The sequence below is a fragment of the Lepisosteus oculatus genome, chromosome 5, assembly GCF_040954835.1.
Source record: "Lepisosteus oculatus isolate fLepOcu1 chromosome 5, fLepOcu1.hap2, whole genome shotgun sequence".
NCBI classification, from domain to species: domain Eukaryota; kingdom Metazoa; phylum Chordata; class Actinopteri; order Semionotiformes; family Lepisosteidae; genus Lepisosteus; species Lepisosteus oculatus.
In genome coordinates this window covers 47875481-47897077 of record NC_090700.1, presented here as the reverse complement: position 1 = coordinate 47897077, position 21597 = coordinate 47875481, and the positions used below count along the sequence as shown (strand labels likewise).

General features: G+C 49.2%; 1 protein-coding gene across 1 annotated transcript in view; it reads right to left on the bottom strand.

Moving 5' to 3' along the window:
• Positions 1–213: 213 nt before the first annotated feature.
• Positions 214–21597, bottom strand: part of smad6b (SMAD family member 6b) — a 36930-nt gene continuing 15546 nt past the window's right edge. Inside the window, exon 4 of the mRNA XM_006628736.3 lies at positions 214–1145. Coding sequence (XP_006628799.1) covers positions 604–1145 — 542 coding nt within the window. The 3' untranslated portion in view covers positions 214–603. The remainder of the gene's footprint in view (positions 1146–21597) is intronic.

The window sequence follows — 21597 nt, the reverse complement described above, 5'->3', positions numbered from 1 at the left end:
CACAGGACTGAAACGGTAACAGAATACTTGAGATGTCACTGCCACGCTGATCCTTTAACAGGCTAATGAATAATTGAAATTGTTTTTAAAGACATGGATATTTAGGAGACAGCTGTATTGGGCAAAAAGAGAAACACCTTATTTAACTGAAAAGCCCTTTACTAAATGAAAGGACTGGGACTCAGTTAATGAAGAACTGACACAACCCCAGAAAACAGTTATTATGCAAATACTTTATTATGAATGTGTGAATGGGTGTTAGCTTTTTTGTCTGGGTATTAATAGTATACGAAAACTATACAACAAAACCAGGCTCACCCTTTTTTTTGCTGTATAATTTTTCAATATGGTACTGAAAGATTTTATATATATATAAGCCAAAGTGCATTTTTCATTTTCTTAACTTGTCCATATACACATTGCACCATACATAAATAATTACGTTGTAAAAATGACTCCGTATTTACAAGTATAATATATATTTCATATAATATATAAAACTTTATATTAAATCTAGGTAGATGATATTTGGGATAGTTTTCTTTTGTGGGAAGTGTTCTGTCTGGGTGTTGGTGTGCCCCCTGCTGGGCGGGGGCGGGAGTGTTATCTGTGATTGTTCAGGAGGATCTCCAGCCAGCAGGGGCAGGATGTGATGAACTGTCTCGAGTAGCAGGGCCCCCAGCCCTTGGCAAAGCTGATCCGGACGCTGTTGGGGTCGTAGGGCCCGTCCGCGTAATCCGGGTCGGCGCCGTGCTGCAGCAGGCAAGACCTCTCGTAGTCGAAGACTTTGATGGAGTACCCCGGCATCACCTTGCGCACGATCAGCGTCCGGCAGTTGGGAATGTCCAGCGTGGGCGAGTTGACGAAGATGGGGTGCTCGCTGCGGTTGTAGGCCCAGACGCCGTCGGGCTCCTTGCTGAGCAGGATCCCGTAGCCGATTTTCCCACGAGTCCTTTGGACGGTGTGGCTGCGGTGCTCCAGGCTGAGCTGGCCCAGGCAGAAGCCGTTGCCTTGAGGTAGGTCGTAGAAGATGCTGACGGAGTGCTCGTACACTGTGTAGAGGCGGCCCACGCGCGTGCGGTGCTCCCAGTACGCCACGTTACACCAGTGGCTCTGCTTCGGAGCGTCGGGAGACAGGCTGGCATCTAAAGGCGGGGGGGGAGAGGAGACAGACAGACAGGATGCTTATTAACGAGAACCTGAAACAGAAACAAAAAGGCGAGGCTCGGGTTACGCCGCGCCGCGTGTAAACAGCCGAGCTAAAAGGAAGGATTAAGTTTAAGGGGATTAGCGTCAAGTTTATTGTTTGCAACAGATGTCTCTCCTATAAATACAGAACCGTACTGAAATTAAAGCAATGTATAAATACACAGTTAGGCAGCGTGCGCGCACACAGATCCATTCTGCCGGGTATAAATATCAGGGCTGGTGTGATGGGGGTGGGGAGGGGCATGGTCACGAAAGCAGTGGGTCCAGCCTGCTGCACACGGACATGTGCGGAACAAGCTCTTGGCTTGGGAGCTGTTTTTAGCAAATCTGAAATATGTGCAGAGCCACGCCACGCAGAAACTGAGTGGCCCAGATAACACTGGGGAGGGAGCCTATGGTAATATAGTGTAGCTGGCCAGTGTAGCAGGACCGTGTAAAAACATTCAGTTGCAGAATGGCTGGTGAACTACAGCAAGCTCTTCTTCACTGGCCAGGAATCCCTAAGGAGTTCTGGATACCTGGAGCCCAGGCAGAGAGAATGAAAAGAACACAACATAATCACTTGGTGACACCTAAAGTCAGACTCAAAAATATAATCGCAATACACAACTGAATAAGCTCATTTACAGTCGGAATACAGTAGGTCTGCAATCCATTAGCTGTTAGCACGCACAACTGCTGTGAACACCGACACTGATTTGGAAAAAATGAAGACGTTAGCGCGATTAGTGAAATCCAGAACTCCACGTCGGTCAGGAGAACTTGAGATCCCTCCTGCCAGTTCGCCAGAGGTGCAGCGTGCTGCTCCAGACTGAGCGAGGAACAGCAACAAAACCTAGCCACCACGAAATCGCCATGGTAATGCAGGTTTCACGCATAAAAGGAACGTTTCGATGGATTAGTATTCACTCAGCCCTGCTGCCTTGCAGGCTGAGATAAATCATGCTTCCTCAGACACACCTCTGTCTTCCCTGGACACACACACTACTGCCTGCCGGTCTCAGGGCCCATTACACAGGAGAGGGTGAGAGGGAAAGGGAGAAGGAGAATGAGCACTACGGGGTAGGGGGAGCCTCACAGTGTAGCTTTCACGCTACCGAGAGTCTGATCTCATGAATAGACGCCAATAAATGACTTCAAACACAAAAAGGACAGGGGGTCTGTAGTACCAGCATCAACGAACTACGAAGTGCAAAGCAATGACATGGAAAACAGGAGGGTCAGTCCCAGCTTGGGTTCATCTGATCTGGGGCAGAAGAGGGCCAGGTTGTGACAAACGTCAACAGGAAGCCCTGCACTGTGTGGAAAACTCCATGTGGACTGGGCTCCCCTCCCACCTGCCCCCCAGCTCCCCCAGAGCTGGTCGCCCAGAGGCTGGAGTCACTGTTTTAACGTCAGACCAGGGAAGCACTAAGACCTGAGCTCAGAGTGAACCAGCAGGGACAAGACCAGCACCTGGGCTTCATTAGTGACTCCGTGCACTGTGGACACCCTCTCATGTCCACATTCCTTCCAAAACCCGAGAGCCTCTGCTGAAATGGACTTTGTCGTATCTCCAAACAGATCTAAAAACAAATCTCGAGTGTCTGTGAAGTTAAAATTGAATCTTTATGGCTTTATGGGTCACATTAACCTCCTCTGTCTAGGTCACAGGTATATGCAACACTCGTGCCCTGGGAACCTTCAGATGAAATTTAAAATAAAAAAAAGCGAGTCTCACTTTTAACCTGGGAGAGAAACGACATCCTTCTCAAAAAAAAATAATCCGAAGAGCCTCGAGAGAAACCAAGAGGAAGACTATCATTAAAGACACTCCTGTCAAATTCTCATCCCCCCCCAACCACCAACCTCCACCAATGACACCTCCACCCCCCAGCCCCCCTGCCCACATTCCAGACGGTCCGGGCCCTGGGTCTGGGGGTTCCGTGGCCCAGGCGGGGGGTGCCCCATCGGTCAGCACCGGCTCGGGGGACGGCATTCAGCTCCCTGACAACTCTGCACAGGCCCGCAACCCCCTGACCCCAGCCTTCATGCTATCAGCTCTGATTAACTCGCACACAGAGTGATGCCATTATTTTGCTTCAGAGAGTCTATTGACACAGAGGATTTAAAACCCAGAGCCTGTGGCCCCATTCCTTTCATTTTCCTGCCTCCATGGGCTGTAATGACCTCCCTCTCCATTAACTACGCTCCTTTAAGGTGGAGCGCTACAGATGCCCCTTTTCAGATATCTCCATTTGCACTTCCTCCACCTCCTTCTTTTCCCTTGCTTCGAGAAACTGGCCAAAAGCCATGTGCAAAACACGCAGGGCAGCCTTCGCGGCTTTGTGCTCCAGCGCAACATGTTTGCTGCCCGTTTTCTCCAAAAAGTTCAACGAGCTGCACATCGAGCACGAGGCAGCGCGGGCCAGAACAGGCGAAATGGAAAGATGTGTTTTTTCTCCACTTGAGCGCAGTGCGAGAAGATTAGCTGGGGCTGAACTTGGAGAGCAGAGCCGTTCTTGCACCGAGACAAAAAGCCTCGAGAGGTCGTTCTGTCAGTGTTCTGTCCTTCTGCGATGGAAAGAAAGGCTCTTATTAGCTAAGGGTTTGGAAAGGCTCTGGTCCGTCATGACAGAGCCTCACAGTCAGTTTTATTACAACACCCATTAAGCTCTTCAGAGAACTGCAGAGAAAAAGAACAGAAACTGGAAAAAAAGCTCCCCCATCATTTGAGGCCCATGTGGGGCATTAGCAAATTCCAACTCGACGACTCCTTTCAGACTTAACCAAAAAATTGGAACCCGGTCCAAAGCCAGAAAGCCTTTTTCTCTTGCGAGAGCTGAAAAGTTTGACTTGGATGCATTTAGAGCTCACTGTTGCCTACAAAGACAAAAGAGTGGTCTGCGTTTTTGTTTGCTCGGCATTTTTCTTTTCTGCTTCATTCGCAAGGAGGCCCCGTCATATTAAAATGAGCACAATCAACCCACAGCAAAAGTACAGCCTATAGTGTATTCCACCTGTGTCTGTGCTTGTTGCTGTGCTGCATACCAGTCACTACTGCAGCAAGTCCACATAAATAACAAAGGATAAATCTATAAAATCCTTTGGTTTCAGTCATTTCACAGTTTCATGCCCTAACTATAAATGTCCTGCAGGAATGCGAGTCGATTGTTCATTTAAACCAAGGCGTCTGTCCTTGCCTGCGTTCACTGCACAGACCTCCTCCTCCTCTTGGAGACAAACAAGCCCTCGGCAGGGCTGGTGGTGGAACAAGTCAGGAATTTCTATTCTTTTCAATGGGGCTTCAAGAGCAGTGTGAGGAGCAAAGGTTAATAATATGTTTAATGTTTGGCTTGAAAGAAGACAAAGCAGTTAAAACGCAGGCGGCCGGGCTGCTGTGTGTTTCTGCTAGCGTCATCAGGCAAGCCAGCAGTGCCCAGTGTGAGTGAAGGGCAGAATTCACTGGGGCAGGAGAACGCTCTGGGAACACCTTAACAGAGCACAGTGACGGCTTCACAGCTCCCCCGCCCCCCCCAAGACCTTCATTTGTTTATATAATTTCCAGGGAGACTCAGGCCTCTACACAGGTCCTCCTGTCCTGCCCTCTCCCTGCTCCACACACTCCACTGCTACCCCAATGGCACTGCAGCTCCTCCCGTAGCACTGCCTACCACAGGCCGGAGAGTTCCCTAGTAAAACTGTACGGCAGCACTGGAGTCAACCAATTCAACTTCCAATGTACCCTAAAATAAGCCCAACCAAAACTCTACCGCACACCCCAGACGGTGGCAGTGTAAATACCCCCACGTGGGGCTGCAGAGTTCCTAGCTGCGAGGTACGGACTACATTGGGTGGGTATGACAAAAATCCACGCACAATTTGAAACGAATTCTTTAAAAAAAACAACTATTTTTTTGGCCAGAGCCTCAGGTACAGTGACTGTGAAACTGGTCTTGAAAAGACACGTCACCAGAAAAACTTTTTTCAGATTCTGCTTTCCTTAAACGTCCTCAGGGGACCTGGGTTTCTTATTCTGTACTTGCGAGGATCCGTAATTTACTACTACAGTTACTACTATACTACTACAACTACTACAGCTACTACAGCTACTACAGCTAATAAGCTTTATTTTTATGTAGCTCCTTTAAAAGTGGCTTCCCAAAGCACTTAATAGAGCAACAGAAAATACACATTGAGAGGAGACAGAAAATGGGATATGGAAAACTAAGGGACACAGAGAACCAGTTAAATAAAAGCACTTCTGAAGAACCGGGTTTTCAGTATAGATGTGAAAGAGCTCAGGGAAGGTGACTCTCTGATATCCGTAGGGAAAGAGTTCCAGAGCTCTGGGGCGAAGCAAAATTCTTTTCATTTGGACCACAGAAGCCCAAAATAAAATGGAAATAACAGCACGACACTACTGGTTTAAGGCAGTTATGTCTGCATGTATTGCACCACCATGTCGCATAACCCTCATGTTAAATCCAGGTGCTACTGCAGATCAGTTTAAACATCCCTACTCTCAACTCCCTGAACACTACACCTCGGAGTGTGTCACGTCAGTCACTCCTGCACACCGCAGCACAGATACTCTTAGACACCCAGTGGCGTTGCACTGAAAGGGTTAATCAGCCAGCCCATCAATCAGTGTGATCGCTAGATAGATAGATCAGCAGGTTCCGTCCCAGTGGGAGCCCCTTTCTCAACACCCCACATGGGTGCAGGCTTCTGTTTCAACTGACCGCAAAATGTACCACACGCTATATTAACTTGAATGTTTACACAGACAACGAAAGCCATTGGAGGGGTTCATCTGGGAACAAATCACTACTGCAAACTAAACAAGCTAGATGGACCCCTTGTTTTCAGCCTTCCCTCTGTCCTCACATGAGCTAAAACCCTAAACTGGCAGGCAGGAGCTTCACTGTAAATTAGCCCTGGCTTTTCCTCTGACGAGAGATGACCGAGCAAGAGTGTTGATTTTGTACCCTATGGGCCATATTCCTGACTTACCGCTGCAGCGGTTTTATTCCTAATGAGAAAAGTCACACTGTGAAGATGGAATAGTGTCACATAAATCTGTCAGGTGGGTAATTCTCCAGCATCCCTGTGGGGGAGTTTAAGGTTAAGGGTTTCTTGCTCATTAGGAGTTTGTCTTTTCTTCGGGAAAGGAAAATGTGCACACCACAGTGTTCTGGAGGGGAATTGTGCAGAGCTTTCGAAAGGGAATTGTCCCGGGGGGGAAAGACACTCCACATAATCCTACACATAAGATTACGATTTTTTGATGGCAGCCAGGGGTGAACTATATCTTTTCCTGAAGGACCCTCCCAGGTCCCGGCCAGAGAAACGCTGTTCTGACGAGGCTGGGAGGGGGGAGAGGTGGGGGTCTTGAGTCTGCGTGCAAGATGGGCTGCAGGCTGAGCTCCTCAAGCTCTCTCACAGGGCGGAGGAGCTGGTAGCAATTACCCAGCTCTGTATCCGTTTAACCCAGCCACCTTTTAACAGGCCAGTTTACCCATTAGATAAGTAGCTATTGTTATTATATTTTCAAAATCATCTCCACTTAGCGTCAGTCTCCCGAGTCAAAACCGCCCCATCATCTCACCCTGTGCAACAGTTTCTAGGCACGCGCACACATAGAGGCCTGCCTTGTCGGGAAAGAGCCTCCTTAACAGTGACATTTGCCAGTTATTCCACAACACTTCTGTGCTGCTGGCAAATAGTACCAGCCTTCTGCTGCACGATCACTCACTTCACTCTCTATACTCATCTGCTAAAATCATACTCCAAGAACACCTGATTAAAGCTCTTTAGGAACGTCCATTCATCTTCTGTTTTATCCAATACAGGGTCACGGGGGAGCCAGAACCTATCCCTGCAACGGGTGCAAGGCAGGAGCACCCAGAAGACACCCACACGAACATTGGGAGAACATACAAACTCCACACAGACAGCACCCCAAGGATTGAACACCAGGGCCCTTTTGTTGGAAGACAGCAATCCTAAACGCTGCAACACCATGCTGCCCCACTTCATGAACACACGTATAATAATCCCTTGAATTTATATAGCGCCTTTCATCCCTAAGAGCTTTACAAACGGGAGGGGGCCTGCTTCATCCCCGAATGAAGTAGCAGCCCCACCCTTGTGATGCACTCAGCCCCACTGTACAGCGAGAAGTAGAGGAACAAGCTGACCAGCGTGTTTACGTGTCAAAATATCCCATAACGACGCCGTTTGACTTCTGTGTTGGTTTAACTCGGCCTCCACTCGCACTGACTCAAAAACAAAAACAGAAGCTAAGCAGTCCAGGGTTTCATGACCACGCAACATGAGCGCATTCAACCTGACACCACAACCATGTGTTCCTGGCGTTTCTTTCCGTCTGAGGCTCTGAACTTTGTCACCGCCTTGTGCCTCAGAACCCGGAGGCTGTATTTCAGGGCCAACAGGAGCAAGTGAACTGTAGCCTCGGCTTTTGGAATGATGAAAACAGCAGTATTTGCGATGGCTGCCAATGAATGGGCCCGTGCTCCTCCTTAGAGAAAGCTGTGTGCCGCGAGAGAAGTCCTTCACACTCTCTCTGCGTCCATAAACCCGTCCCAGATTCACTCGCGACTGAGCCCAAGACAGCTGTGGGTGGAGAATCAATCAGCCAGCAGAGAGCAGGGGGCTTAGCGAGTCAAACAGAAGCCCGCACGAAGAACAGCACCGCACACCCGCCACTGCAGGCGAAACCTTATCAAGTTCTCTTCTTTCCATTCCATTTCAAACAGAGAAACCAGCTTTCAAAACCAAACGCAGTTGCCCTCCCTCACCCTCCAACCCCTCGACCTCAATGAGAAAAGCGAAACAAATGCACAGGACAGCCAGTTCAGAACACAGACCTCAAGCCCCCTTGGCAGATGCAGGCCTTTTAGGGGGCTTTTTGCCACCATAACAAGGACCAAACCTTCCATTTCCATCCGTATTCTAAAACATTCAGCCGCAGCAGGCATTTTCTGAACACATTTGAAGAAAATGCAATTCACCAACTGCAAAATTGGCCAACCAGAAAAAAACAAGTTGTTGCATCTCTGTTCCACCTCCCCTTTGCCAGCCTCTAACGGACTGAGAGGTTTTTAATCTCTCTCTTTTTTTTTTAAAGTCTCCTCTTCCAGGAACTGGATCCAGGCCAGAGGCAGGAAACACCAACCACCAAAAAAACAAAACACAGATCAGACCAGCAAAGGCCCCCGATTTGGTACAGAATACTACCACAAGTCACCACAAGAATCTGCTCTTCAGTCCATGACTCCACTGACAAGAGTGACAGGACAAATACTGGACCAGTCACGGTGTACTGGGCAGAACAGAGCACGGCGCCACTGACGTGCGTCAGGTTCCAGTCCAAATCCACCCCTATCTTGCACTGCATCTCCTCGCACAGCAGAGGAAACGCAAGACAGTTCCACGATTTCCTTGCTTGAGTTGAATGACGCATTACTTGAGCCGCTGAAGTCCTCGTTTCTGTTCTGAACAGGAACTGAAGCCAAGAGGACAACTGGAATTTCGAAGCCACTCATCGTATCGGTCCGAAAACCAAAAAATTCAATTGAACAAAACACCAGCACCAAGTGAGCACAAAAAAAACCCCAAACTCGGAGTGAGGGGCAGAGAGGTGTCTGTCAGGGGAGAGAGCCTGATTTTGACGAGAGCTCTGTGGCACAGTGTAGAAGAGGAGCTGGGGTAATTAGACCTAAGCGTACAAAAGGGGCTTGAAAGTTTCAATGGCAATCCCACGTTATTATCCGGTAATGCCTTTTAAAAGCGGCGCGGACCGAAAAGAAAGAAGGAGGCCCAGAGGCATATTACAGTAGTGTGGCCTCTTGGAGAAGGGAGGGAGAGAGGGAGGAGGGGGGGGCAGCCTTGGAGAAGGGTTTCCTTTCTGCCTGCTGTCCCGCACGCAGCCTCCCTCCCTCTCTCCCTGCTCCGCTGTCCCCCTGGGGCAATACAAAGTGTCTGCAAAGGGCTGAAGGTGGATTCATTTTCAGTGCTTCTTCATCTCCCCCTGTATTCAAACAAATGCTGAAAAGATGAACTCATTCTGCAAAGCCTGGCGCGGAGCCAGCACTGTAGCCTGCCCCTCATGCACAGGAAAGGAGGGCAGGGGAGAGGGGAGAGGGGAGAGCGGAGGGGAGAGGAGGGGGGGGGGATAGTCTCTCATCTTCTGCCAAGGATTAGATTCCCCTCCAGCTAATAGACTCTACCACTGACCTGACAAGGAGGGGGGGGAATCGCCAATTCTGACTTCGCTGCAGCAAACTTTTGCAGTAAATATAAAAGTGGGAGGAAAAAAAAACTGCCTTCTGCTTTGTTTCCTGAGCTCGGAGGATTTTTTCGAGGGTTTGCAAAGGTAGCCGACCCCCAAAAAAAAGCCATACTTACAACCCCCCCCCATACACACACACACACCTCCCCCTCCAATCACCCCACCCCTCCTCGCGCCCAGCCCTTTTCCTGTCTCGGTGTGGGACAGGCTGCAGTTCGAGACAACTATCATTACGGGGCAGCTACAACTTTATAACGGCCACAGTTAGGCTGGCGTCTGGACTATCTCTTTCATCAAAGACCGTTTTATCAGCCAGACGTACACACTGGGGCTCCGGACCGTTTATACACAGCTCGCGCCCTGGGAGTTGCAGCTTCCTCCAGTGTAAAACCCGCAACACAGGGCTGTCGGAGGAGTTTAAAGGAGAAGGCAGAAGAGAGGATACAGACAAGAACAGGCTGTTTGGCCCATTTAGTAGTTACTATCAAAATGAGCCAAGGAGCTCAGCTCTTCCTTGAAAGAAGCCAGGGTACTGGCTTCAATGACACGGCTGGGCTGGGTTTCACACTCCCACCAGTCTTTGCGTAAAGAAGGGCTTCCCAGTCTTGGTTTTAAGTGCACTTCCACATGGCTTCCACTTGTGCCCTCTGGTGCGTGTTTCAGGATGTATTCGGAAGAAATCCAAATGGGAGAGCTCTGTCTGCGCCTTTGAGGATTTTGTATACATTTGCCTGGTGCCCTCTTAGTCTTCTCAGTTCCAAATCTAAAAAGATTCAGCCTTTTCAGCCTGTCAGGACACGACATGGGGACTAGGTTTGGGCTAAAGAGAACCATTAGTGTTCCTATGGTTACACAGGGAACTCTTTCTCGGTCATATTTCGTCCCTCATCCTCAGGTTTATAACCAAAGGAAGGAAATACATACAAGTAGGCAGACAGAGACACAGATCACAAAACTGGACTGATGAGGGTGAAAAAAAAACAGGAAGTTCAGCCTGGACTGAAAGAAGAAAAACAAAACTACCAATTAAGACCCGCCTGGCACAAGCGCCAGCCTATAGAAGTGATTCTGGAGGAAGAGAATGTGAAGTGTGTGTCTTCCAAGAGTTTGCATCTCTTCGAACCCGAGATCGTCTGCCCCTCGGTGCCGAGACACCAGCTGCCTCAGGAAGAAGGAACCATCCTTGCAGGAGAGAGAGCCCCACCCCCACCCCCCCTGATCAATAAGGGAATTTCTTATCTATGCAATCGCATCACCCAGGCAGACTCCTGCGGGCAAACTCCAGGACTGATGCACACGGAAGAGGTCAAAGGTCAAGCCACTGAAACCAGCGGTAACACAATCCTGCACTAAAGTAAGGGACTGCAAGTTTTCAAGACTATATGGACGCAGACACACTCAGACCATAAGAAGGGTTACAGGCTAAAGGAGACCACCAGGCCCACCTTGCCCAGCCCAACGCGTACTCTGCCCTGACTGCTCCGGGCTTCAGCGACGTCCCCATGAGCAGGCATGCTGCTCCCAAGGCGCCAGTCCAGCGAGAGTCAGTTCACGAGTGGACGAGAGAAACAGAGAGATTGCTTGCTGTGACTGAAGCGCCAGTCCAGGTGGCGGGAAGTGTCCGAGTCAGAGAAAGCGCGCAGGAGCAGGAAGCAGTGACTGCTGGGGCACATGCTGCGCGCAGACCCCCTACAGCGCTCAGTTGTACATTTCCCTGTTGGCCTGAGCAGGTCCCCCCCTTGAGTCCCTTCCCCCCTGCGCCCCCACTCCTCTCTCCTCTCACCCCTGCTCCACAACTCCCCCTCTTCCCGCTTACCGCTCTGGAACAGCCACTCTGCTGTGGCGTAGATCCAGCTCGGCCCGCTAATTAATCTGGGAGATGCATGCTGCATTCCTGGCTCTCCCAGCCACTTCCTACTTTGGCCAGGGTAGGGGTGGTGGCCAAACCTCACTCTCAATCATTTTCTCCCCCATTCTCCGTGGCGCAGTATTCCTCCCTCCATCGCCACCTTGTTTCCCACCTCACTTCCCTAAAGCCAGACGCTCTCTGCCATGCTGTGAGCCTCAAGGTGATGGGCCTGTCGTCCACAGACACACCTTGCCTCAACTACCAAGAAGCTACAACCACCGGCAAAACTTCGCACAAAGGCCGAGGTGCTTTCAATCACACCAGTCGGGGGGTGCCCTTCAAGTCAAGGACAGAAGCAGTTCCTAGACTGAGTTCTCCACACCAGACAAAGGGGCATATCTTTGGGCAAGCCAGGTTCACCGTTAAGTTAGATCTTTCATTTGCCCATTAATCTCGCTGTATTTATCTACAGGTAATCCGGCGGCTCTGCTCTGGTTATGCCATCTTTCTCGTGGGCAGAATGAGCATGCTGTTTAATACAGAGTGCAGATCTGCCGCTATGCAGAAGAGTGAGTTACAGTATGACCTGGATCTGCTTGGCAATACAATAGCTGGTAGAGTCTATTGTAGACTTCGGGTCTGACGGCCACTGTGGCTGTTTAAATGAGTTCCTATAATTCAAGTGGATTGTTTCAGTTTGAGAGTCTCACTCAGGGTTTCACTGTTAAAGTTTACACAAAGCAGGATTTTTTGATACTGTTGTTTTTCCCTTTACTTTCAGTACACATTAGCACCGTTCTTGCAAAGCAATAAGAAGGTTATGTTATCGCATGCCCCCAGCTCTTGTATGACTGACTAAGAATTTCCAAAAAGTGAAAGTCCGTGTTATTGAAATTCTCTCACAAACGCAGGTAAACTCATTACGAAGAAAAAGCACACTGCTTATTTTTAAACGTCACGTAGGCGCTCAAACATCTTCATTAAAAATGCAAAAGCAATAAAAACGGAAAGATCCTCCAATTTAAATAATTTTTAAAAAATCACTCCCCTGTCAACATCTGCAAAGAATCTTTAAGTTAAGCGAAATGGCAGGATTTCATTAGGCAAATTGCAAGTTGGCAAAAACTCTGAAGGAAAGAGAAAGCCACAGCCAGTCCTATAATTTGAACCTTATTTTAAATGCGACAGGCTGACTACATGGACTGCATTGCAAAACGCAGGAGAAAAAAAAAACACAAATAAATAAAATCTACAAGCTGTCCCTTCTTTCTGCAGACCACAAAGTTTTTAGTAATTACAATTGAGCTCTGAGGCTTCCCATCACTGTACAGAGATTATAAAAAGGAAAGGCCTCTCAGAGCTACATCACAACCTCCCCATTGTCGCCTGTAATTAAATTTACAGAAACTGCCAAAGTTCTGGAAAGTGTGGTGGATATTTGGAATTCGTTCGTATCCAGTTTTTTTTTTCTTCTGCAGCCCCGAACATTCCACATTCTATCATTCTGAAGATTTGTCTGCCTCCGGTCTCAAAGCTCGTCATTGGGAATACCGACCGGTATCCGAGAAAGCAGGTCATAGCGTTGGGGATGATTAATCATTGTCACTCCTCTGAACAGAAATCGTGTCCTGGACCACACCGGACTGGCATGAGTACCAGTGCCTACAGCCCAGAGCGCTGTTCTCATCAGCTCTTCTTCCTCTAAACATCTGGAAAGCCATTGACAACTCGGGGAAAACAATGGGGGGTTATTACTACTCAGCAAAACAATCCTCAGCTGGAAAGGGGAACTCGCAGGCCCCGTTCTGCTTGCTTTTAAAGACGTCGACATTTGACAAAGATGCGAAGACACGCATGGAAATTTCTTTCGAGTGTATCCTGCGCCAGTCTCAAGAAGGACCTGTTTTTATCCAAAGAGACTCGAGTGTGAGAGAGGAGCTTGCTGGGAAAACACTGCCAAGCCAGGCAGTGGAGAGCGATTATGCTGGAGTCTGGCAAAATTTAGCTTGACCTCTGCGCTAAAAGCGCTGTCCTTGTACATGGGGAAAACGACCAGCTCTTCCAGGCTCATTCCTATCATGAAACTTTTCTCCTAGAAGAAGAAGAAGCCCCTTACCCGCAGCATGCCAGTGCCGTTAGGCCTCTGACCCGAGTATGAGTGAGTTCCTGTGCATCCCTGCGTCACAGCAGAGTTTACCTGCATTGCTCTCCAATGTTGTACCAGAGTAACTGCCTGCAAGCCAGCAGCAGTCAGCGTCACTGACACAGGGCCTCAGAAACCCATGACACCATGACACCATGACAGAGTGTAACCAGCCTCAGTGTACCATGGGATAGGATGTGCATGTCCAGACTCTGGGAAATTCAGCTTTAGAGTGGGCAAACCCCTGTGGGTGGCCCAGGAGGATGGGTCTGTTGCACTCAGTGGCCATGCTCAAGTCTCCTCTGGAGTGGGCAAACGCCCCGAATCCGAAGGCCTGTATGAGCCACACCTGCCCAGCACCCTGAGCGCAGTTCAGAACTGCTTCGCTACGGAGACACTGCAAAACAAAAGACGTGCACAATAGCAACGTTTCCTTTCTCTAACTTCCTTAATTAACTTTCCTTAACTTCTTCCCTACCCCAGATCTTGTCCTCCTACGTCTTCAGATGGAAAAAAGACTCTTTTTCCACATTTATGTGTCACCTAGATTTGCAGTTAAATCTTTTACAATTGTTTCCAGAATATCGGAAAGCAATCGCGAGCCCCATCCCAATAATTAGCAATAATTACATTTCTGCTATGTGTTAAAAGTACATAAAAATTAAAGCCTTAAAACAAAAAAAACGTACAGGAATAGCACAGCACCCAGATTGCATTACCAAGTTTGCATTGTGCATTTTTGCAATGCATTTACGCTTAGAAGCTGAAACACTGTATTGTTCCTGTCTGCCTTTAGATGAAGCGCATTAAAACACTAAACTAACAGTTGGGCATTCCATACATTTTTAATGGCGTTCCTCTCTCTTTATTTGTTGCTGTAACCCCTTGCCCTCAGCAGCATGAATGGTGCTATTTGAGGTAACAGGGTGTGAAGTTTGGAAGGAGCGAGGAGACAGCAGCTCACTGGCTGAAAGCTCTCCTGCCAGGACTCCTGTTGCGTAGCAGTCCGAGTCACTCCAGGTTTCACCAAGCCCCCTGTATGCAAGCCAGCCCCAGGCGCTGGAGACTGTTAAGCTAGTTACTGTATTGGCAAACTGGCCGCTTAAATGAAGTTTAAAGGCCGCTAAATCTTTGGCTTTTCTGCTCTGTTGGTACAGCTTGCACAGCACGTTGCAGCTCCACACAGATGAAATGATCAAAATGCTATGTGTGGTGGGGGATTCCACAGACACTCCACCACTCTCCTCTCCCCAGCTCCAGGCTCCAGAGACTGAGTGGACAAGATCAACCACCAGAGGTGATGTTTCACAGTCAGTGATCCTGGCCAACGTGGTCAGGTTTGTCACCACGATTTACTGCAGCAGAGGGCCCCCCCGGCGCCTCATTTCACTCAGCCAGGAGTGAGCAAACAAGCCCCCCCTTCGAATTGTAATGCCTTTTCGAAACGAGCTCAAGGTAGTCTGTGAAAATGCAAATACTGAAAACGGCTGTCGTGCCAAGCAACGTGTCCGAATTGAACCCGTCCCGGCAATACCGGTTTGTCTTTGCTTAATACGGAGGACGGAGAAAGGTCGGATCAGGAACAGCAGGCGGAAGGCTCTGTCTGCACGCCCCACACGTCCGGGGAGGAGTGGCGTGCTGTGGTGCACGCACGCCCCTGCTGGGATATCAGCGTGACGAGGGAGCTGACCGCTGAGGATCACTTCGTCCTAAACCAACGTAAATGGGGCTCCCCCAACCTGCATTGAATAAACAGGGCAAAACACACGTGGGTGCTTAGTGATTGTACTTGAGCAAAACTAACATCAGGGCCATTGGACAGGGCTGAGATAGGGCTAGGAAGTGGCTGGTGAGCTGAGCTACTGTCAACAACCAGGGGGCACGAGATAAGGTTGCCACGGTGCGACAAATAAAGGAACGAAAGTGTGAAAAGGAGCAACTTTATTTGCTCAATTGTGTTTGGTTTCTTTTTTCTTCTTCCAAAAGATAAGACGTTAGCAGCTGAAGCCTTTGTTCAGGGAAAGTTCAAGTAGCGGCAAAACCCCAGATTGAGCAATTTATTTCTGATTCTCAGATTCCCATGGCAGGCATCATTCAGGGGAAAAGCCAGTGGATTTTCTCAGCCAGGTGGAAAGAACAAAAACGGGGCCTCAAGCACGTTCCAAATGCAATTTCACCTCCAAGAAACTCCACTGGGACCCATTCCGTCGAGGCGAAACTGGCTGGAGCTGCTGCTATACATCAGTAACACATCAGGCGAAACGCACGTCTTGCCATCACCTCTGGAGATTATGCCAGCAAATTCCAAAATGTTTCAAAAATATCCGAGGATGGCATGTGCATCACCATTCACCGGAGAAGTAGAGGTCTGCCTTATATGCAGACATGACTCCCAGAGTGAGGGCTGCAAGTGTGCACCATCAACAGAAGCTGCAAAGGTGCTGGGCTAGCATCACCGAAAAAACCAGTGTGAATCCCTTTGAACGGGATACCCCCCTCCCGTGCACAAGTCCCAGGAGAGGATGGCACCAGGTGGCACCACCACTCAATGTGGAACCAGTAGCCTGCAACCATGATATCCTTGGAATATTCAAATGACCTGCAGTGAGCCCCCAGATTGCAACCTCACATCTTGGAGGTTTATCTGGCTCTGTGGCTAAGGATCAGCGCCTGTGGCTGGAAAGTTCAAATCCCGCTGCCAGCAGAGGATTCCTACTCCGTTCGGCTCCTGAGCAAGGCCCTTAACCCCAACTGCTCCAAGGGCGCTGTACAATGGCTGACCCTGCGCTCTGACCCCAGGCTTCTCTCTCCCGGTGTTGTTTGTGTGTCTCAGGGAGAGCAAGCTGGGGTATGCGAAAAGACAGATTCCTAATGCAAGAAGTTGTATGTGGCCAGATTTCAGAGTAGTCAAATCACCAAGAAAAAAAGTCTGGCGTGTTTCTCCCATGGATTTAGACAGGGAAATTCAAAGCTCTTCTCTACCATGCTTTCTTTAAGCCACACACGCTTTTGCAATGTAGGAAACGAGTCAAGTTTGAACTCTCTGCTCCTGCAGAACATCCACAATTTTTGGACTGAAGTTAAGTGTGAGCTTGCAGGAGGCGTGGGACACATAAGTACTGGGCAGACCTGGTGTCTAAAAAGATCCAGATGAAACTCAGCAAAATCCGGCTGCCATATTTCATGAATGTAACACATAACCTGCTCTTCTTAAATGAGCAGGTTATGTGTTACCTTCCGACAAGAATTACTGAGCACGACAAAACAATCCGTACCAGAACAGACTGTTGCAGTCTGCGGCCAACATCGGCCGTCATCGAGTCGGTCAAGCGCCGCAGCCCGTGAGCTAGTCGGCCACTGAAACATTCCCGGCATGAATAAAACTTTGTCTTCTGCCCTGGAAATTCTATATTGCCCAGTGCTGTCCTCAAGCTCTCAAATCGGGCGGCTCTGGAACGTGGGCATGACTTGTCGTTTGGAACAGAAATAATAATTAATAAACACTTTACTCAATAAGACTTAAAACAGGTCAGGCCATTGCAGGCTGTGGAATGAAACACTGGCGTTCTCTTCAACATTCCACAACCCCCACCCCCCCTCTCCAGCATCAAAGGGCCATTCACAGCCTCAGAGTTACTGCAACTTCAGAGCTGCAGCCAGGCAGGTTTAAAACAGGATGTTTGCCTGAGGCCTCTTTCCCCTCAAATAAACAATCCGCAACCTTATTCTAAGGTGGAGAAGCAGTGGGGTGGAGGTACTCGAGTCACATTATTTCCATATCCCGTATCCTGACGGGGCGAGCTCCCAACGGGAACGCGGTTGGACGGCGCTGGGCTGTGGAAGCTGACAGCCTGCCAGCCCCCTGGAACTGAGACACTGGGACACAGGAGGGGTCTATCCAGGCTGGAGCCTGGTGATCTCCGAGAGGCGCTCTGCCATCGTGTCAGAAGGACAGCAGGGGGTTAGAATGACTCTGGCCGAGATGATTAATGCTTAGAAACTGCAGAAAGACCGGAACAATTTGCTTGTATTAATCGGAACAGTGAGAAACGACCAATTTACCCGGCAATTGAAGAAGGCAAATATCCGAACACTCATATCCCCGTTTTCACATTTGGTTACGCTGCAATGCAGGGTTTTGTATTTATTAAAATGTAATCTTCACTTGAGGGCCTCGACATCGTGGCACCGAATCGATTGGCAGTCCTCTTTCAATATACAAAGTACCCCGATACGATAAATAAATGGCTGTTTGCACTGCTCTGCTGCACAAAACACATTCCGAGAGACAGTGGGCAGAGCTGCGTGTGCACACCATTCAGAATACAGGCAAAAGCCCGAAATCAGAATAAATGAGGCACCTGAGACCTAAGTAATGATATTTGCATTTTGGTGGGAGGCAGGATAGCCAACGCCTTTAAAGGTGAGCTTGAGCCTAGCCAGGCCTTGGATGTCAATCCTGCCCACCTTCCCTCAACGCAGTCTCACAAGCCACTCGAAGAGCAAGGAGCAGGATCTGTCCTGATCTGTGCACAGTAGTTCAGAACTAAAACAGGGCACTGAGTGAAGAACAAACGAGGGTCTGACTTCGTTTTGACAAGCCTAAAAATATCCCTGTTGCTGGAGCTCAACGCGCCAGTGTCTGGGGTGCACCCACGGCGAAGAGGCCTGGCACCACGGTGGTGTCACCACACGCAGGAGTGTGTTCTCTCTCTCCAGAGCCCGTCCGTGTCGGAGCAGTGGTCTTACACGCCATTTGGCAACCCTGATTTTTTTTTCCCTTTTTCCCAGCTCTCCTCCTTTCACACGACGGGGACGCAAGAGAAGAAAACCCCGACTTCCGCCCTCCACGGGTTTTAAGAGCACGGCAGATGGAATTCAGTCTTGGAAACGGGAACGTGGCATCCCAGCAGGCCTGGGATGAGTCCCCATAGTTCTTCGCTCTCACTGATCGGCGTTTAAAAACACTGAGGCTTCAGCTAAGATCTAACTTGACTCGGAAAAAACGGAGTCTGTCTATTGAAGGAATCGGATACCACACAGTTTCTTTCAATTTCTCTCTCCCACCACAATACAGGGAAAGTCAGAGAAAGAACTTTGGCACTTTTGTTTTCTGTTGACAATTAAGTTGATTAAGAGTGTACAACTACCGATTCCTTTGTTTACAAGCCAAATGGAAAGAATGCATTTCTGTACAAATTAGATTTATACCAGGCAAAAATACAGGTTATTATCGGGCAGCAAATGGAAACCAGACCTCTGGGCTCTTTCCCGGATGTTCTGTGTGATAATGTGAGGAAAGAAGGCCTCTGTGTCCCACAAGCTTCCCCGAGTGAAGGAGATGGAGAGAGTATTGTGATGGAAAAACAGAAAAGCAGGATTTTCATCTGACTTGAAAGACAAAGACAGCCTATGGGACAGGAGCAGGATGACAAATCCCCACCTCAGAGTTGCTCCCTGTGAAAACCCTGCAGGCAACAGCCCTCTCCCTCTCCCTGCGTGTTACACTGATAACACTGCTCGCTGCCACCTGGCACACAGTGCCGAAAATGACCTCCCAGCCCTCCTGCAGTAGGCAGGCGCTGACCCCAGCTCTCTGGGCGACACGCGTCTTCTCTTCTCGGCTTCTTTTACTCCACAAATCTCTCCTGGCAAGTGTCTCAGGACACAGTAGTCAAACGTTCTGAAGTCCTGCAGGGCACAGCCGTTCACAAGCCCGGCGGGAGGAGATGGACCAGGTGGAGGAAGGCGGCTCCGTTCTCTTTTGTTAAAAAGAAACTCATCCTTCCCCTGGCAGAATGCACAGCTATCTGTCCAAGTGCTTGGAGGGGGAAAAATCCATTCGGGTAGGGAGCTGCGTCAGCATACGTAGGCTGCGAAGGAACGGGTAGAGAAAGGTTCATTCCACGCGGAAAGGAAAAGAAAAGAAACGTTTCGGCGGTGGAGCCCTCTTCGGGGTGTGATTAAGAAGACTGAAGAAGGCTCCGCAGCCGAAACGTTGCGATTCGTTTCTTTTACTTTCAGCGTGGAGTAAACCTTTACCCTTCCCTGTGAAAAATAAATATTGATTGATCAACTGATTCTGAAACTGGCTCTCTAAGAAGGGGTCCAAAGAGCAGAGAATCGAGCACAAGGGGGGGTCAGACGCTATAATAGACGCCATAACAGTAGAACACAGCGCTCTGCCCCCTTCCTTGATCCAACACAGCCAGGCACCGAGAAGCACCCTTTCAACACTGCTTCCCTCAATGTCTCGGAGAAAAAATCCAGTAGAAAGGATATTATCTGCCTCTACACCCCTTGTGAATTGGAAAGAGTATTTTTTCCCCTCATGTTTTTAGATATGTGGTCAGGCCGAGAAGACCATTTCCACGAAATCTCGGAAGAACAACTTTTCACACGAGCCCTGGAAAACTTTAAAAAATCTTGAGGTAAAGTCTCGAGGCACGTAACGCGATCTAGAAAAACTGTCAGCAAAGATGCCCTTCACTCGGAATTCTTTTTGTTAAAATCACGGCGCTTAAATAAGCCTTTCGTGAAAGGAGGATTTTTTCCGGTTGAGAATTTAATGTTTAAAAATAAGAAGTTGAAAACCAGGGCTTCTGAAACTGTGGTCTTTGTACAGCTGGCACACAAAAGGGCAAGTGTCTCGCTCACTGCCCTCCGTCTGTCCCCACGGCTGATCTTATCTCCCAGACTCTCCGGGGCTGGAATTCCGGCAGGGCGGAGCGGCACCAGCTCTTTCCCATGAATGGGAATGACCTTCTGAGCAAACCACAAAGTGACATGTTCTTAATGCTGTGCACAGCCATGCAGCGACAGGCTCCTCCAGGCTTGAGGCCAGCCTGAGAGGACTAATATCGCTCGCCATGTCCTGAGGGGCAGAGGCGTCGTGTAAGTAAACTACAGGAGAGAGAGAAGAGGGAAGAGAGGGGAGGCCATGTGGAAGTGGACAGAGACAGAGCAGGGAGGGAGATGATTAGCAAAAAGCATCATAAGGGCAAGCCTGTGCTGAGTTCATGTTACCCCCACAAACAAAAATAAACCTTTCCTCGTACTCACCTCAGGCCCAACATGCCTAAATTGAATAAAACGAGTCAAACAGCCCCAACAGATCTGCCTCACCAGACTCCTAGCCTCAATGCTGCTAGGAACAGTTACAGGAAGCAACGAGATTCATTCCTGCCATCGTCAGCGCGATCATTAACACTGGTCAGGACCAGCTGTAGCATGCTTATAACAGAACTAGCCTGCATATAACACGTAGGCATTGAGTCACATGGAGAACTGTACGTACATAATGCCCAGCACAGAAAGGGCACTGGCATTTGATTCTACCCCCCCTAGAGACGGTGCCAAGCAGAGGCATGCTGGTGGCCATGAAGGATGCTGAAGGTACCATTGACAATTATCAGTCCTGGCTCTCAATCACTGCCAGCATTCTTCAGGATTTAGGCCTGTCAGCGTATTGCTAGCAACACTGCTCGCCAATGCAAGACCTTGCTTTTGCCGATTTTTCCCCATCTGGCTTTCCACTGGAAACAGAGAAGACCACTTCAACCGACCTTCGCCATTCGCGAGGGTTAGCCTAGTTAGCTAGGCGGGTTTCAGGACATCCGAACCTCAATGCTGAGCGAGGAGCAGAGCAGAAGCAGGAAGTAAATAGGCTACACAACAAGACACACCAGAAAGACATGAATAATCACAGGGAACTAGGAACAGGAGAGAAGTAGAGCGCCCTCTAGGTGTACAGGGCGTGACAAGCGACTTGTGGGCAGGACGGCAGAAATCAATGGCACGTGTCAACTCAGCTTATTTTTATATAGCGCCTTTCACAACAAGGTTGCCCCAAGGCACTTAAACCCATCCTGGCGCCTTCCCCGGCCTGGAGACCAAGTGGGTCCACACGGCTCTTAATGGCCGTACAGGGAGCAATGAGATTCACTTCTGAGGGCCAACACAGTGTCAGACTGCCTGCCGGGCCAGGAAGTGCATGAGGAAACAGGGTGCAGCAAGCAGGATGCCAAGGTGGCCTGCCACCACACTACACAAAACCCGGCCCGGCTGTATGAATTCTGCCTTCCTGTTGCACTTGGGTGC